Genomic DNA, 18270 nt, shown 5'->3' on the forward strand with positions numbered 1-18270 from the left:
CAAAACGCGTTTTAACCGAGTATTTACAGTACAAGATGCATCTTTATTTTAGCTGCGGGCAGTGCGTAGAACAATGGATGGAAAATGATGATCCGACATTAGTTCATTGGCACCAGAACGATTGTCAGCTTGCTAATGAAACGGATGAGACAAACATACCAATAAGTATGCGGTAATTTTTGTAAGATGTTGCAACGACAATTATTGCAAAAATATAATTCCTATTTACCGATTTCAGTGTCGATATTGGAACGAAGAGGTGTGGCCCCCGATTCTTTGACTCGAAATCAACACGTGAGTCAGCCAACTTTATCATCAAGCCAATTTGAAAACACTCAAAACCGAACAACACACCAGCCTTCCACACACCCATTGTATGACGAAACCAGTCAACAAAACAACCCAGTTCTGTCACCGAGTGGGCACTTTACATTCCAAGGAAGCCGTCACAACGTGGCGCAAGCCTCACAGCAACAGTTACGCACTGCTCAAACGCCAAGGTACAGGAATTTGTTTCCGTGTTCGAATCCGGTGAATCCCCACATGAGGAGCGAGGAATCTCGTCTTCAAACTTTCCTGGATCACTCTTCATCGTGGCCTGCTCATAGGATTCGGGCAACTCCTAGACAGATTGCAAACGCAGGAATGTATTACTTGGGTGAGTTGGTTTGAAGCAGTATTCTACAATTAAGATTCAATTTTGAAGCCTGCTTAAAGGCCAAAAACAGTAACTCCATCCTTCTTTATAAAATCGACGTCCAGGTGTAAGAGATCGAGTAAAATGTTGGTATTGCAACGGAGGACTACAAAATTGGGAGAGAAATGACGATCCATGGGAAGAGCACGCCAAATGGTTTCCACTGTAAGTCGAATCTTCCGATTTATTATAATCTTTCTTACTGTTATAAAATTTTAATGATTTTCTTATTTCCAGGTGTGAATTTACTCTTCAGCAAAGAGGTCCGGATTTTGTTCATTCGATGGTTTCGCGTTTCCCAAATCTGAGAAGACCGATTCTCCGGAATCCAGCCAATCCGCTTCAACTGAGAAGATCCATTGAGAAGTATGAGAATTCATAATTGATGTTGACTCAAGTTGTTAACACTAAGATTAAAAAATTACTTATTCCGACTTTCATTTGCGCTACGTCCCAAAGCAATACAAGAGGTCCGGAAATAATTGATCCAAGGAATGAGGCAAGATCTCTAGAGAGGAAAATTGATGAGGAGATGTCTTCATCTGAGTTGGTTGAGCAAGCAAGGTTGATGGGATTTGATGAAAGAATGATAAGAACTTCTCTAAAAAGGTGAAATCCTGAAAAAAATTGATGTTTCTTTAAACAAGTCGCCTTTTTAGTCGTAACTAGCTCAGCTTTTAAGTATTCATGTTGGTTGTCATATTAAAGTTACTTTTACAGAAAATACGAAACCACTTGCAATGGATTTTCAAGGCTGGAAACTCTTGTTGAGTCCATTCTTGCCATGGAGGAAATATCTGCTTCGAATAGATGCGAAGAAGGAGGATCAGCATTCGCAACCAATGAAGCAACTCCGTCAACATCAACCAGCAATTTATCCACAACATCCGGACTTCAAGAGATTCGTCGTTTACAGGAAGAAAGAATGTGTAAAGTTTGTGGCAATGAACAAGCGAGTGTTGTGCTTATTCCATGCGGACATATTGCTTGTTGTGTTGGTTGCGCAGAAAATGCATCGATTTGTCCCATTTGTCGTTTGCGGGTTCGCGAAAAAATTAGATCTTTTATTGTTTGAGTTTTTTCTTTGTAAAATAAAAGATCTATCACAGATGTATCTATCACAGATGTTGCGAAACATTTGTTAAATTAAGTTTAACGTAACACAAATCTGATGGATGAAACAACGCACTGTTTTTGCGAAGAAAGTTAAAATGATACATCAGACATGTTGTATGGATTCAGGGATACTGAGCATCGAATGCATCTGCAAGTGGTTACAGTACAAGCATAATAATGCAACTTGTACTTTGTGCAATAAAGCGATGAGACATTATGTTCAAGACAATGCCAATCCATCGTCACTTGCATGTCACACCAACGCTTGTTTCGTGATATAGCCTAACATTGAAAAGATTGCAACCTTTGGTAAGCAGTTTGAGCTACACTTTGGGGAATCCATACCTGAATCCTAAAAGGTTTATCTACAGCGTAAAAGCGCTGTTATTGCTGCTTTGAACATAACGTATGTCATTGCCCGGGCCCAGGAAGTTTGTCGTCAGGAGAATCAACGCTTGTTTAACAGGCCACAAGGCGTCGCTCTTGACCAAATTACAGGCACTTTTTAACTCAACTTGTCGGTTTCGTGTCAAAAATTTCCAATTATAGTTACGGCATGACTCAGCGTTTTTCCGCTCGTAAACTTCCGAAATTGCCCTCGAGTTCAGGAAAAGCTCACAGGGTTCCAATTTAATATAAAAACAAGTAATTTATAAACATCACATACGGAAACACAAGGTTTTAGATTGAAAAAATTGCGATAAGTCATGCAACATTTTTACGTCACAATGACCGGAACAAATTTGACTCAAAACCGGAAAACCAATCAAACAATTCTGTGGTCGATCAACGGATAACTGCTGGCAGGTCGCCACGCATCGAGTTCTCAATCTTTTCCTTTCCGCAAAAGGTTCCTTTGTTTATTGGGAAATCCACTGGGAATCTGTTATAGCTCCACTGGGTAGTTAACATTTTACACGTTTTAAACCATCCAGTCTTTGCCGTATGAGAATATATTCGTTTTACTGTAAAGGTCATCACCTTCTTTTTTGCTCCGTTCAGTCAACAGCACAAACTAAACAATACGAACTCGAGAGTCATCGCTCTTTATGGCGAGTATAAAGAACCAGCTTAAAGAGCTTGCCGCCGGCGACGTTTTTGCCGCCGTTGATGCGTTTATGATTCCGCGGCGAAATACAAGTGAACAAAATCAAAGGACAAGATTTAACGCTGATTTCTACCACTCTGATTGCTCATTATTTATGTCTGTGTGGCTCCTCTCAGGCACAAAGAAAAGCCAATTTTGATTTTGTATTTGAGTAAATAGCTCGGTATCACTTGTTATTCTATTTCAGGCCGCGCACTTTCAGTTACTGCCATTGGATCACTTGTCATCTTGAATTGAAACTGAACAGATAATGAAATGAAGATAATGACAATAACAATGACTGGCAAGATTGTTTTTCACAAGGATAAAGATTAATTGAGCAATCAACATGCACATACAGAGAAACAGTTACATCAGAGGCAAGAAAAAGTTGCTAAATAATTTATTATTGGGCCACAAACAGGATCGCTTAGCAGCCAATTTCATCTGTCATAAAACAGTTTTAGCAACTTGTATACATGTCCTACGATATTTTAATAACTGAAATATGATTTTGAACAAATGAACACTTCCTCAAACAACAATTCATCTTCATAAATGAATGGAACGGAGATCAAACAAATTTCAAACTACACCGGTGTTTGTGGTACCCGTCCGCATTAAATGTATATTTTGATTTAAAAAGAAAAGTTAAAAAACTTAAACGTATCTTGGCCGTAACGAGGAACGTAAAACGTAAAAAACACAAAACGTAAAAAACGTAAACGTAAAGAAGAAAAGTAAAAAGCACGAAACAAATGTCACAATTCACATTAAAGCAAGAACAAAACGAGAAAGTAAAAAATACGGTTTATGCTTCATTAACAGAGAGATAAAATGTCAAGCAGCGTGGGTCTCAGCACGTGGTCAAACATAATAAAGACCAGAAGTAACCTCCCTTTACTTAGAATTTCACGTCACAATTGACTTTTAAAGGAACAGGAAGGCGAACGCACCATCGGTCATCAGTGAAGTTCTTAGAACACCAAAAAACCACCGCACTGCTTACTTCGAAACAACCTCGTCGAGTTCCAAATCCTGTTTGCTCGCTACACAATATTACGTCAAAGATTTTGTTGAAGTAAAGTTAACTTAACGCGACGCTTACAACTATAACTATCATTACAAAGTGCATAGCCTATGTATAATTTATGATCGTATTTTAGATAAGAAAGGTTCCTAGATTTTAGCAATTCTGTGATTCATTAAGTATAGTACAGTATATACAGTAAAACGATATCTCAATTTTACTACCGGTAACGATCACTTAACATAACACTGTTGCCATAAGTCACCAGGGGTTGAAATTTGATTGATTGCAGTTTTTAAGACCTTCTCCCAATACGTTTGTGATCTCACCACATCACGTCCCAGGTTTTATTTTTTAATTAATCCGTGTCTAAAGTATTTTGCCCTTCACCGCCTACGTTCATTCTTGTTCCTTGTCTATTTCCAATCCAATCTGATTCTCTGTTTAATAAATCTAAGCTTTGTATTGAAATTTAAATAATTGTGGTTGTTGACTAAGACCCTGAACAATTAAATTCATCGAGCGCCACAATAGTCACTGCTCATGGGAGGAGTTTTCAAAAAAAGTGAAAATAATTTCCAGGAAGCCAGAAGAGATTGTGTGCACAAAAGTTTTTATTAGCATGGGTTACATACCACAGCTTGATGCAATACCGCATGGTCAAAGGTTGAAGTTGGATGATTTACGTCACACTTGCGCAATACTATCACTTTATGTAATTAACTGATCTACTTTCTGCTTTATGAATAGAATGCTTTTGTATTTCATGGCGCCGATGTTAATAAGTTTGTGAACAAACAGCGATGTTGAAATCTATTACTTCATAAACAATATGAACTTGCTTTTGAGTCTTGCCGCGTGTTGGTACGGTTTGAAAAGGGTCACAACTGCTGCCTTATTATGCATAAACTTGTAGATATCCACTACAACGGTTTAAACCACGCAGGTGAAATCAACCGTTTCATTTCATGCATCATGTAAAAGCCATTCATGAGATTAATGAACCACTACTATAACTATATGATATGATTTCTGGTTTATGATACGATACAGATTTATTTACATGCATTTGTGAAAGTGAGTAATTCAAAATGGACATATTAGACAATCAACAAGAAATAAACGTATCGTACTCTATGCGCATCAACAAGTGAAAACTGCAAGTAGATATATACAAGTCTTTGTTAATAAAAGTAGTTTCTATACGTAACACTGCGCATGCGTCGAAATCACAACGTAAGCTGCTAATTCAATGAGTCGACAAATATTGCGCCATGTAAATACAACAAAAGCAATAATGCGATTCAACACCGTACAAATAGTGACCTGACACAGCCCATTGCACCACTTCTGCTTGGTACAGTGGCCTGTGAAGTAGGTTAAATGGCTTGTTCTGAGAATGATGTGGATCTTCCGAAGAACGTGGCGCCTCGTGAGAGGCTGAAGAGCACGATCAGGGATCCTCCTGGCCAGAGTAGCATTTATATATTGCCAGGTTAGACATTTACTGGTTAGAGTTTAATGGACTTAAACGATTAGAGAGGAGAATAATCAACTTTTCTGCAAAATATTTTCGACGACATTTTAAAACGTCGAATTTAATAAAACAAGGTTGAACGTTTACAGGAGACACAGAACGCGAAACTTACAGACTGGCAACTTTTAAAGACTTCCCGAGCAATGTCCCGGTTGATGTTAGAAGGTTGGCATCGAGAGGATTCTACTTCACAGGTTACAAAGATCGAGTCAAATGCTTCAGGTACAAGTCATTTTGTTAAGGTTTTGAATCAACTTCAGTGGCAAAGCTAAAAACTTTAGCCTGACACAATTATTGAGATAAGCGGTTGTAAAACTGTTCAAATAATTTTATTTTCATCTTTTGTTCAAGTTGCGGCCAATGTGTGGAAGATTGGAATGAGCAAGACGATCTTACGTCACAAACTTGGCATAGAATGAATTGCGATCACATGTCAGGAAGAGATGAGAGAAATATTCCGATTAGTAAATATGCTGAGAAATGAAAAAATAATTTTAATTTGAACATTTGCCATAAAACTTCATTCATTGACTGCATCATTCTTTGTTCTATGAAGATCATTGTCTGTCAAAGGTGTTCATTCTGCTTTGGCTGCAACATCAGCACAAAATAATAATCAACGAAATAGCCACAGTGCATAACGTGGTGAAATTTGATTTTAAGATTCCATTATTCATCAATTCGGCATTGCATCAACCTATGGCAAACAGAACGTGTCATGTGCAACAACGCAACCTTCAATGGCTGGGAATTTCCAGACTCTCAAAAATGGAGCAAGAAAAATTGCGGCTGGAGAAGTGGTTGCAATTGGCGCTGGCATCAAATCAGATTTTGTAAACTCCACGGCGGCAACAGCGTTTCAAACAGCTACATTTACAAGTTATTCATGCTCCACACCGCCACCGAGTGTGGTTGCATCAACCAGAGCAAACTTACACCAACATCTAATAAAATCTCAAGGAAACAAGAATTTGTTTCCGGGTTCGAATCCGGTGAATCCCCATATGAAGAGCGAGGAATCTCGTCTTCAAACTTTCCTTGATCACTCCTCATCGTGGCCTGCTCATAGGATTCGGGCAACTCCCAGACAAATTGCAAACGCAGGAATGTATTACTTAGGTGAGTGGATCTGATAAAGTACTGGCTTATTTTTTCAAGCTTAAGATTCAGGCATCAAACGCAGATATTTGTGACTTCTTTAACTTTTTTCCTTTATTGTCCAGGTGTAAGAGATCGAGTAAAATGTTGGTATTGCAACGGAGGATTGCAAAATTGGGAGAGAGATGACGATCCATGGGAAGAGCACGCCAAATGGTTTCCCCAGTAAGCCAAAATTTAATTTTGATAAAAAATTGCATATGTACATGAACATGACTTTTATATGATGCTTTAATGATTTATGATTTCTATGTTTAACAAACTTCTATCTTTTGTCCGCAGGTGCGAGTTCGTTCTTCAGCAAAAAGGTCCAGATTATGTTCATGGACTGGTTTCTCGATTCCCCAATCTAAAAAGACCGATAATTAGGAATCCAGCAAATCCGACTGCGCAGCTCAGAAATTTTCAATCAGGATCAAAGTAAATCTCCTAACATTAAAAATATCCGAAGGTCATTTTTCATGCCGAAGAAGCAGAGCTTATGTCTTCATTTCCATCCAGCACATCCAGTGGATACCTCAATACTCCTCCTCTAATCATTGATCCCAGGGAAGAGACAAGATCTCTAGAGAGGAAAATTGATGAGGAGATGTCTTCATCTGAGTTGGTTGAGCAAGCAAAATTGATAGGGTTCGAGGAGGCATTGATAAAAACTGCTTTGATAAAGTAAGTCAGCTAAAGCTATCATGAAACTAAAATGCAACATCCTGGTTTTCAAATGCTAGTCAAGTCATTTCAAAACATAATGATAAAATGTTTTTAACAGAAAGTTTGAAACTACCGATCAAGGATTCTCCAATTTCGAAAGTCTTGTTGACGCAGTTCTGACAGAATCTAGTCGTTGTCAGGAAGAGCTTTCGACATCTTCTACTAATTCCCCTGCATCTACCAACAGTCTATCTGGAACATCCGGACTTCAAGAGATTCGTCGTTTACAGGAGGAAAGATTGTGTAAAGTTTGTGGCAACGAACAAGCGAGTGTTGTGCTTATTCCATGCGGACATATTGCTTGTTGTGTTGGTTGCGCTGAAAATGCATCAACTTGTCCCATTTGTCGTTTGAACGTTCGCGAAAAAATTAGATCTTTTATTGTTTGAGTTTTAAGAGTATCACCATAAAAACCAAATTAAGATTTATTTAGCTGATTTTTAATATTCATAATTTTAAGTACTATGAATAGGAATAAATTGAGTGACTTCGATTAATCCGAACGTATAATGTACACAGATAAAGCAACATATTTCTTTTAAATGTAACAGTAGATTACCGGTTTTAAAACTGTTCGCATTGACATGATGTGCTAGCCAGATTGTAAAGCAACATTCCATGGGTCTTGCAGCTGAAATAACTGGCAAGTTTTTGTTCAGCCAACTGCACACAAAACAGAATCATTATCGGTGTACCTGGTTACTTTTATTACAGTATATTAACGTCATATGATACTTTTCACGAAAACGATGGATATAAATCCCGCCATTAATTCATATTTTCTTATTAATAGCTATAGTTTGCTTATTATTGTCGATACCTGCCTCTTCATCCCATAGAAAATTCTTCTTGTAATTCGTTCACCGCAAGAAAGCGTCATTTTCAGGCACACTGATCTCTCTATGACGTCATCATGTTTGAAGAGCGTGTAATAGCTGCGACATACTTTCTGGAAGTTATTATTTTACCGTTTGTATGTCACAGAGCCCATTGTTAAAGAAAGGCGGTTAGGTTAAAAGAATGGGTTCGCAAAAAGTTTATTGGAGTTAGAATAAGATTAGAAGGTTGGGTTTGGTTAATTTTTAGTTTGTACATTGCAACATTTAAGTTAGGTTAGTTAGGTTACAAGAAACTGTGAAAAAATGCTTTAAACCTACATAATTTTCCGGTGAAATAGCGGAAGTCTTATTTGTGTGCTCTATAGTCCTCCAAAGCGCTTAACATCAGGGTTGCCATATTGGCTTTTTTGACGCCAGATTCTTCGAAACTGGCTTTTTTTATTACTGTTTGGCTTACAAAATTTTTTTTGGCTTTTTTAATGAAAATTGAATTTAATTGCACAAATAATAATCCCTAGTTTAGGAAGTGTGAAATAAATAATTATGTTATTATTTATAATATTCTTATTGGTTATTTCTTTAGTAGCCAATTAATATTTTCAAACCTATCATAACAAACTTTACAACAATTTGGTTTTTTGATTTTAATATAGGTTTTACAGATGTTGAGAGTATAGTGTTAGAGATGATGTACAGTTGACTCTATAGTGTTAGGTGTATATTTTGGCTTTGGAATTCATTATTTCTTGCTTTTAAACCCATCATCATGCCAAAGTGGAAACCATCATACGATAGCAACCGAAAATGTAACATTGGATGGGAAAAAACATTTGTGTGTCTCAGTAAATCAACTGATGGCTTGAATTTAGCATATTGTAAACTGTGTAGATGCACTATTGTGCCAAGACTTTCAAATCTAACTAAACATGAGGTAACAGAAAAACACAGAAAGAATAATCCATCTTCTTCCCAAAAAACACTCTCAGTGATAAAAAGGAGTTCAAAAACTGATGATAAAATTAAAACAGCCGAGCTACAAATTGCTGTTAGCATGTCTTGCCATAGTGCCATACGCACCATTGATCACATGAGTGAAATAATGGTAGCCCATGGAATTGGCAGCACCCTTGGTCAGATAAAATTGCACAGGACAAAATGTATAGCACTAATTAAAAATGTTATTTCACCAGAAATAAAATCTGATTTAATTCAAGATCTTCAAAACAAGAAGTACACACTTATCGTTGATGAATCTACTGACGTTTCAACTCAAAAATATTTGTGTATTTTAGTTAGGTACCTCAGTGATTAGTGGTTAGTAAAATTATTTGGCTTTTTTTGGCTTTTATTTTTTCTCGTCTTGGCTTTATTTGATCACTGGGATCTGGCAACCCTGCTTAACAAATGCGGCATGGACACGTTCTAAGATAGTTCTAAGATAGTTCTAAGAGCATAACACGAATATAAGCTCAGGAAAAGCAGCGATAATTAGTCGGCATTGATAAAAAGCTTAGGGCTGACAAACGAAGGAGCTTTTCAATGACTTCTTGAAAGCATTTGGACTGCTCGCGTTGCGCGCGTCCTGTAGTAGATTGTTGCACCTCCTGGAAGCAGGCGCGGAAAATATTCTGTCGTCGTACATCGCGATGCGATAAGGTAAGACTCGCAAGTCTATGACGTAAAACCAACTTAAGTGTACACCGTGGCAGACTATATATAACTTAGATTTACCATACAGTAATTTCAGTTTAGAACACTTGAACTAACTAAAGTGCTATCACTTAGTTTGTGCATTTTGCCTATAATGTAATTGTTCGATAATATAAAAGATTACCCGGAGGTATTTAGAAACCATCACAATGCGACAATATTACTGTACAAGTAACTTTCCAGTGCTTCATATTATTCATGAGACCATGTTGACGTATAGCTACGTAACAAAGGGTTGTGTTCTTGTTGTTTACTCTTTATGGTTGTGACATAAACTTTTATTTGTCTCCAGTTTCATCGCTCATAGTCTCTTTTTTCTCTTGGTCCACTTTCTCTGTTTCTATTATTTCTATTTGTTTCTCTATTTCTACTTTGTATTTTATCATACGTCATTCACAGCGAAATAAATCCCTAAAGGGAAAGTGCCTGACGGGAAGTTATCGTGCTACGTTGAAAATCAATCACATCAATACAGCAGCGATGAAATAACATCGTAATGGACTTAAACACGAGCTGTCGCTGTTTCACCGGAAAACATCGCGCGGCCAACGCCATTTTTCATAGTTTCTTGTTAACTACTAACTTAAGTTTTATGACATAGTGACTTGAACCTCACTTGATCCATCTTCTAACCTAAATCTAACTTCAATAAAGCCTTAAATAGCTAAAATAGACATTTTGCGCACCCATGTTCTTGTAAGATTATGGGTTTGAAAGAATTTCACGTCGCAATTCCGCTTCTGTGACGAAAGTTTGCAAGTTTACTTCGAGCAAGTTTACTTAGAATACTGTATAAGTCTGCTAAAATACTTTTATGGCTAAGTGAGTGTGCTCTGCTCCGTATATGTCCGGTCACTAAGTATTTATGTTGTCACTGATTAATCTTTACTTCACGTTCACTTCTATTTTAAAAGAAACAACTATTATTATTAGACACACTATTTCAAAAGATTTAGATTATGACAAAGTTTTCGTTCTAAACTGACGAATAATTATTGGTGAATATACAAATCACATTGATGATTAATTAATTGGGTATCACGAATCATTCTTAGCGACTTAACTGTAGTAACTCTAGTAGTAACACGTGTAGCTCCACTAAATTTGGCAATTTTTGTAGAGTTGCGTGTAAAATTCCGCAAGTTTTTCAATTCTTCCGTAAGTGTATAAACTCGTGATTTACGTCACGTCACTGACGATTTACGTCACGCTTGATTGCTCTTCTCTTTTTCTCTATTTGGATCTTACGTAACCTCTCTCAAGTTTTATTTGTATGGTCTCTCTACGAGATTGATTTTGTAAAGTAAATTGATTTTTTTACAGATCAAACTGTCAATGGCTTTACAGGATCACAATGGGAACCACAAACAAAAGGTAAGCCAAACCCCGGTAAAGTCGAACTAGTAACTGTAAATCTATTGGATAATTGTCCTATAAGTTACATCAGTTATTAAATGCGCGCTTTCGATATAAAATCTTTCGTAAAGTTTTCCGTCTTTAATTGAAAAGCGAGAATCTGTGAAACTCCCAAGAGTCAAATTGTTCGTGAAAAAAGTTACTTTTGCTTTAATTTTATTCTTTTTTGTTTTCAGAAATCTTGGATTTCGTGGTTTTGATGAGGTTCAGTAAAATATTAACAACTTAACTTTAACTACAAGTACGACAACATCGGAAGCAAACTGATATTTTTAATTAAATGTTTGTTGTTTCATTATTGTAAAATTCTTTCAAACGCAATGGACCGAAGCAACATTGTTACGTTAGAATTCTCTCAGGTCTTCTACCACTAACGGCGTCACATCAACCAAGTCATCATCATCATCAAGTCATCATCAAGTCACCATCATAAGTCACATCAACCAAAATGCATTAAAACCAAATTTATTCACCGACAAAGAACGTCATAACAAAGACCTCGCTCGGGCTCCAAACCCAGACCAATAACTTGATCATCATTGAATCATTTTTCTACAGCGAGTCAAAAAGCGCTGCGTTCCATGTTTAGGGAGCGCAGCTTCAAATAAGTACAAACAACACGACACAAAAAACCTAAAATTTGAAATACTAAAATTATCTAAAACATACAAAACGGTACACGACATGACGTATATCTATATGTGTATCGGCAGCGTGTTACAAGTTTTTTAATTGTGCGTAACTTTAACAACGCAATATACAGCCTATAAGCGTAGTGCAGTGAAGTTAAACTATCGCTTCGTCTCATTCGTATCAAGACTCGGCGCAAAGGTTGAGCAAGTTTTATGCAATCTCCGGAAACTGACCTTGGAACGTGCTGGTATCGGGTTTCCAATGTAGGTGTTTGTGCTCAGACTAAGAATCACGAGACTTCAGCAATAAAAGGGAATAAAAAAAAAAAATTTTACCGCATTATTGCATCATGTATGACATCACTGCGAAATCGGTGCCAGTCAAAACAAACTTGCTTGATTGAGATCAGTCATTGTACGACCGAATACAAGTTTTAAGGTAAGCAAGCAACAACAGTTACAGTTAAATGAGGACGAATGAAAGCGGTACCAAATAAAACACAGGCACGGAAGGTTAGATTTAAAAATAGACGACGAATGATGAACGCGAGCATTTAGCGCAAAGAGCGATGGAAGAAATATACTTATGAGCAATGTTCTATATGAACTTTTCTCGATTTATAAACAATTTATTAAGTCGTTAACAAATTTAATTTCTTCTTAAAACATACTTTTTCTACTGCGATAAGTAACTTATATAGTAGAGCAAATATCAACGCTGTACCAACTTCCGCTCTATACCCTTGGCTTGACACGTGCATTCGAACACGCACTGCGCACCGAGTTAGTTTCCTTGGAAGGAATTTCATTTTGAATCACTTTGACATAAAATCTTCGGCCGCAAGTATGACATCAACTTTTCGAAAATGATCTATATTAACCTTATCATGTTGTTACATATTTTCACTGTCTCGGTCATTTGTCTTCCTGTGACCCATCCACTGATTATAGTTCTTGAACAATATGCTGATATTCCAATACAGTTACTTCACTTTTGTGACGTGATAGAAGACCAGCAACAGCTCAAAGTCAACCGAGCAAACAAACACTTTCTCCCACGTTCGAATGGGACGAGATGTAGGTCACAGTTCAAAGACCTGGCAGCTGTCTCGTGAGCGCTCACGAGGTGACGAAGAAGAAAAGCCTTTTTACGTCGTTATGTCACATGCGTCGTCATGACGTAAACGCACGCCTAAGTCTAGAAATTGTTCCTATAGAGAAGATTACAATTAAGAATTATTAAGAAATTTACAAAGCATTTTGTTTTGTAAACTATATTGGTGTTGATGCTTTAATTGTTTTAAAGAATTCCTACGTCTATGTAACAGCTTACACGCGCAATAGTGTTCTTAAATATTTTAAGGACAAAGTTTTCTGTTTAAACATGGACAACTTTGCTTAAAATACATGGTATTTGTACGATGGTAAGAAAAAAGTCATGATTTTAATAAATAATTTGTTCTTGGCTTATCCGAACTCGTAACTTCTCTGCAGATAACTAATCAAAGCTAAATTATCTTTTGTTAACCGGCAATAATTGAAGACATAAAGCTTGTGACGCTGAAATTGTACAAACGCTATTTTTGGAACTGATCAATAGAGATGGATGAAACACAAGTTAACGGAAAATCCGGAAAGAGACTTTTTGTAAGTTTCCGTAGTAGTTTACTCTCTCATTGAGCCTTCTTCCTTTTATTGTCAACGTCGGATGTGTGCCTGTATATACAGCGCGTGCGTCAAATGCTCAGTTCATGTCTTTCGCCGCCCACAGCTAGCGGCGTGAAAATTTTTACTTCGGCTTACAATGTAGATGAATATCGAAACAATTTTAAGTAGAGTGAAGTTCAGCAATTCTTTCATTGAGGCAACACAATGTCGTCCGTCAAAATGTTGTTATCAGATAACATAACTGAAGAAGTTAGTGAAAGCGAACAGTCGGGTGAGAATGTGTGCAAATTTCTTCAAGCGTGATCTCAATCACGTATGTAAACAATGGAGATTCCTTTCCACCGTAAGATTTTGTCAGTCATTCTTTTACGCAAAGTATGACGTTGGAAATTTTAAAAAGATTTGAAAGGTATCGGATAGTTACTACGTCAGTAAAACGCATGAATGTCTAAATATATTCTGGCTTTGCGGTATAGTAAAGCACGTGCCTTCATTCAATAATTATAAGAATGTCGCGAATCATGAGACTAATTCATTAAGACAATCGTACTCAGCGCAATTGCTGACCTAAATTAGCCCGTTTCAAGGCGCCTTGTACCTGCGTAGAAAGGTAAGGACCTGAGTTGTAATGATTAAAATATCACGTGATATCCTGCCAGTTGCGACCCTAGAAAGTATCAGGAACATATTGCTCGTGGGAATTTCTGCCTGATTCGTCAGCTTGAGGGAAGACTTGGCAAGGTCATTTCCGTAATAGGTCGAATGTATGGGGCTTTCAAGGCAACTGGGAAACAAAATGACGCCACATGTATTCAAAATAGCTTGTTACAACTTCCTGCGAAAACACCTGACAACGCGCAACATGAGAGAAAGCGGAAACTACAGTAGCTTTGATCAACCTCGCCTCAATATAAGTCGAGCAAAGAAGACGAAATAGCAGCATAAAACAAGACAGGCTTTGGTGTTACTACCTCTGCTATTAATTATTGAGTTTTCCGATCAGAGAGTTTACAATTCACGTCAAAACGAGCGACCAAGTCAGTTATTTTGATCCAAATGACGTGGAAGTTTGTAAGAGAGGAAATGTCGCTTGAAATATCTAAGCAAGAATAACTTTTCTAGTCCGCGCCCAATTGAAGGTGCGGCTCTGTGTGTATGGTGTTGATCTACGAATACGGTCTTCGATGTTAAGTTACACCTGTGATGTCGTGCTATAAATACGTATATCTTACGTCACAATGACTACCTCATATTGCGCTTTAAGCTGAATCCAGGTGATCGTTTAAAATAATCTTTTAAATTTAAAAGAGCTCGGTTAGTCGACAGGACTAAGAATATCGCTGCGCAAGTCGCCAATACTAAGCATCGGCGATATATAGAATAAAAAATATTTCAAATATTTTCACTAAATAAAGTTAAAACTAAATTGTTGTTAGAAGTTAAAAATAGGAAAATCATCACGTAATGCACGTACAATCGTGTATGAGAGCACGTGGCCATTGCGTAAGAAATGTTCTTAATGGTAAACAAGTAAAAAACGCTTAGTCATTGTCACAAGCGAGGCTTCGGAAAGTCCAGAAGTTTCTAGGTGAAAGTTCATTTTTTTATCAGTCAAAGTATAAAGGTCAGTTGTTATCAGAAACAAGACCACATAGTCACCGAGCAACTTTAGCGAAACATTCATAGAATTCCCACAAAAGCATTGGAGGGTTTCATTCATAAAAAGTCGTGGGAAGTTAGCGCGTAAACGTGACAGCGAAGCATTTATTGTGACGTATCAATGTGAAGCCAGGTTATGGTAGAAGAGCCTAGAAAGGAGATAGGAGAGATTCGCCGTTGACACAAGCAGGAGCGATTATAGAGTGAACAAAATAATTATTTTTCTACCTCCCTTTCATCAAAGAAGAGACTAAAATGAAAGGTTGTTCGTCTGTCTACGTTAAACCCGTTTTCTCCTAAAGAACAGATTGACTCAAACCCAGTCAGTCATTTAATAGGTTGATACAAATATACATGTATTTTGTTAGCCAGCGCCGTCTGTGTCTATAAATAATGACGCTAATCTGCTAACGTACGTAGGCAGCATACGTACTTACCTCAAAGTAGGACGTGACTCTTTTATGTCGACACGTCTTCAGTCATTCATAAAAGGGCGACCATATCGGCGGCGTCTATTTTTACGTACAATGGCGTCTACGCCTTGATATCAGGTTCCTTTGTTACGTTTTAAAAGACATTCTTCTTTTCAGTCCGTAGCAAGCTTTCTCCTTAAGGTTGTTACAAAAAGAAGAAATGTATTTGAACCAAAGGGCACAATAGTTTCCAGAATAAAATACAAATTTACCACCATTTACCTTATACAAAAAACAGTACAAAAATAACGCGTTGTATGATTTCTTAAACCCTTAAACAGAAAAAGTGACATTTATATTTGAAGTTAAACTCCGTTATGTTTTTGTTCTCAAAAAATACATCTATTTATATTTTAGCAAACACTGTAATCTATTTTCGCAGATATTAACATTTATCAGGAAATTAATCACTGCCAAAATAATAACACTGCCCTTGTGAAAATTAAATTCGATTAATATAAGTTATTTTTTAATTAAATGCAAACGGACCAACTTATCGTGGATTTCCCAGATCTAGAAAGTGACGGGAGATTGTTGACGCAAGTTAGGGACCCACCAGGACAACGAAGCCATTACATACCACCCGGTAGGTTGGAAAATCATGCTTGTGAATCAAGTTTCGAAAACACGTAGATTTTGAATACGTCATAATCCTATTTCGGTTACTGCAGGAGATCCAATACGCGAGACCTATCGTCTTTCAACTTTCAAACTATTTCCCAGAGAAGTTCAGGTCGATGTTCGTAAGTTGGCTTCTGCTGGTTTTTATTTCACTGGTTTTAAAGACAGGACCAAGTGCTTCAGGTAGCTTCTTGTTCTTTTAAAGTAATACTGTAAAAAAATTATTTAAACTAAGACTGGACACATAAAATACGGGCCTTACTGATCAAACCAACACATTAATACAAGTCGCGTGAGTAGTTTTACGTTCAAGAACATCACAATAAAATTAATCTCAACTTAAATCCAGTTGCGGCCAATCTGTCCAAGAGTGGGAAGCCGAAGATGACCCAAAGTTACCCCGATGGCATAGATCTAATTGTGACATCATTAGCGGAACGGACACAAGAAACATACCAATCGGTTAGTTATGACGAAGATTTATATTGAGTCACTTAGAAAAAGATAAGCATTAAATCAATCTAAACTATATTATCTGTAATATGAACAATCCATAAAGATGGATCGATGCTTAATATGTCTCAAAAGCGTTAATTAACAGAACTAATTGTTGATAAAGCGTGTAGTTAATCAGGTAATTAACAATTCATCTAATAATACAATGATTACATAATAGCTGACGTAATATAGCAAGATGATTGCCTTTACACAAGATCTGCTTCAAATGAGAATAAGACCGGAAATTGTTATAGAATAATGACGTCATAATTCATGAGGTAAAAACTTAAAATTTTATCCGGTCGGTCTTATTCTTATTCTCCTCTTGGCAACTTTGTAATCCGTCTTCCTTTAACAGCTTCATTCATCAAAAGGCCGATTACGGCGTCAAACTCCGCCGGACACTCATCCCACCGACTCACTGCGGGAGAAGTCCTGACGTCATATGTTGACCATTCTGAACAACGTGATAACGTCACCCATAATGACGTTAGAATTCAAAACGGAAACACGTCATCATCTGCAGCAACAGAGAGGCTACGAATTACGGAAGAAATAACCACCAATCAGAACTTGACACGTTTGTTTCCGTGTTCGAATCCGGTGAATACCCACATGAGGAGCGAGGAATCTCGTCTTCAAACTTTCCTGGATCACTCCTCATCGTGGCCTGCTCATAGGATTCGGGCAACTCCCAGACAAATTGCAAACGCAGGAATGTATTACTTAGGTGAGTGGATCTGATAAAGTACTGGCTCATATTTTCAAGCTTAAGATTCATGCATCACAAGCAGATATTTGTGACTTCTCTAACTTTTTTCCTTTATTGTCCAGGTGTAAGAGATCGAGTAAAATGTTGGTATTGTAACGGAGGATTACAAAATTGGGAGAGAGATGACGATCCATGGGAAGAGCACGCCAAATGGTTTCCAATGTAAGTGGAATTTTCCGTCTCAATGAAAGGATTTCCCAGATTATGCGTTTTATGATTTCTATGTTTAACAAACTTCTATCTTTTGTCCGCAGGTGCGAGTTCGTTCTTCAACGAAAAGGTCCAGATTATGTTCATGGACTGGTTTCTCGATTCCCCAATCTAAGAAGACCGATAATTCGAAATCCAGCAAATCCGCAACTCAGGAATGTTCAATCAGGACCAATGTAAGCTTCGTGAAGTCGTGTTCTTGATTGTAAACTTGGTTTGTTATTTGTTATAATCTGCAGTATTTACTCATTTACATTTAGTTTACAAAACAGACATCGAAATGGTGGTCCAGAAATCATCGATCCCAGGGAAGAGACAAGATCTCTAGAAAGGAAAGTTGATGAGGAGATGTCTTCATCTGAGTTGGTGGAACAAGCAAAATTAATGGGTTTCGACGAAAGAATGATAAAAACTGCTTTCAAAAGGTAAAACTTTGTAG

The 18270-nt window shown here is 37.3% G+C and overlaps 1 protein-coding gene across 8 annotated transcripts in view; it reads left to right on the top strand.

Annotated features, from left to right (window-relative positions):
• LOC143445025 (baculoviral IAP repeat-containing protein 7-like) overlaps nt 1–18270 on the top strand; it is a 47652-nt gene that overhangs the window by 7848 nt on the left and 21534 nt on the right. For 2 of the 8 annotated variants that reach the window (XM_076943829.1, XM_076943838.1), the window contains exon 7: nt 18104–18256. In XM_076943829.1, coding sequence (XP_076799944.1) covers nt 18104–18256 — 153 coding nt within the window. Of the gene's footprint in view, nt 1–52; nt 166–238; nt 659–762; nt 863–934; nt 1064–1156; nt 1307–1417; nt 1819–5267; nt 5426–5556; nt 5690–5818; nt 5932–6130; nt 6587–6690; nt 6791–6907; nt 7046–7126; nt 7292–7391; nt 9041–13726; nt 16317–16401; nt 16535–16700; nt 16814–17207; nt 17580–17683; nt 17784–17875; nt 18008–18091; nt 18257–18270 lie in introns of those variants that run through there. The other 6 variants (XM_076943854.1, XM_076943897.1, XM_076943870.1 and 3 more) reach the window with 6 other exon arrangements.

The sequence above is a fragment of the Clavelina lepadiformis genome, chromosome 1 (genome assembly GCF_947623445.1).
Source record: "Clavelina lepadiformis chromosome 1, kaClaLepa1.1, whole genome shotgun sequence".
In the NCBI taxonomy this organism is placed as follows: Eukaryota; Metazoa; Chordata; class Ascidiacea; order Aplousobranchia; family Clavelinidae; genus Clavelina; species Clavelina lepadiformis.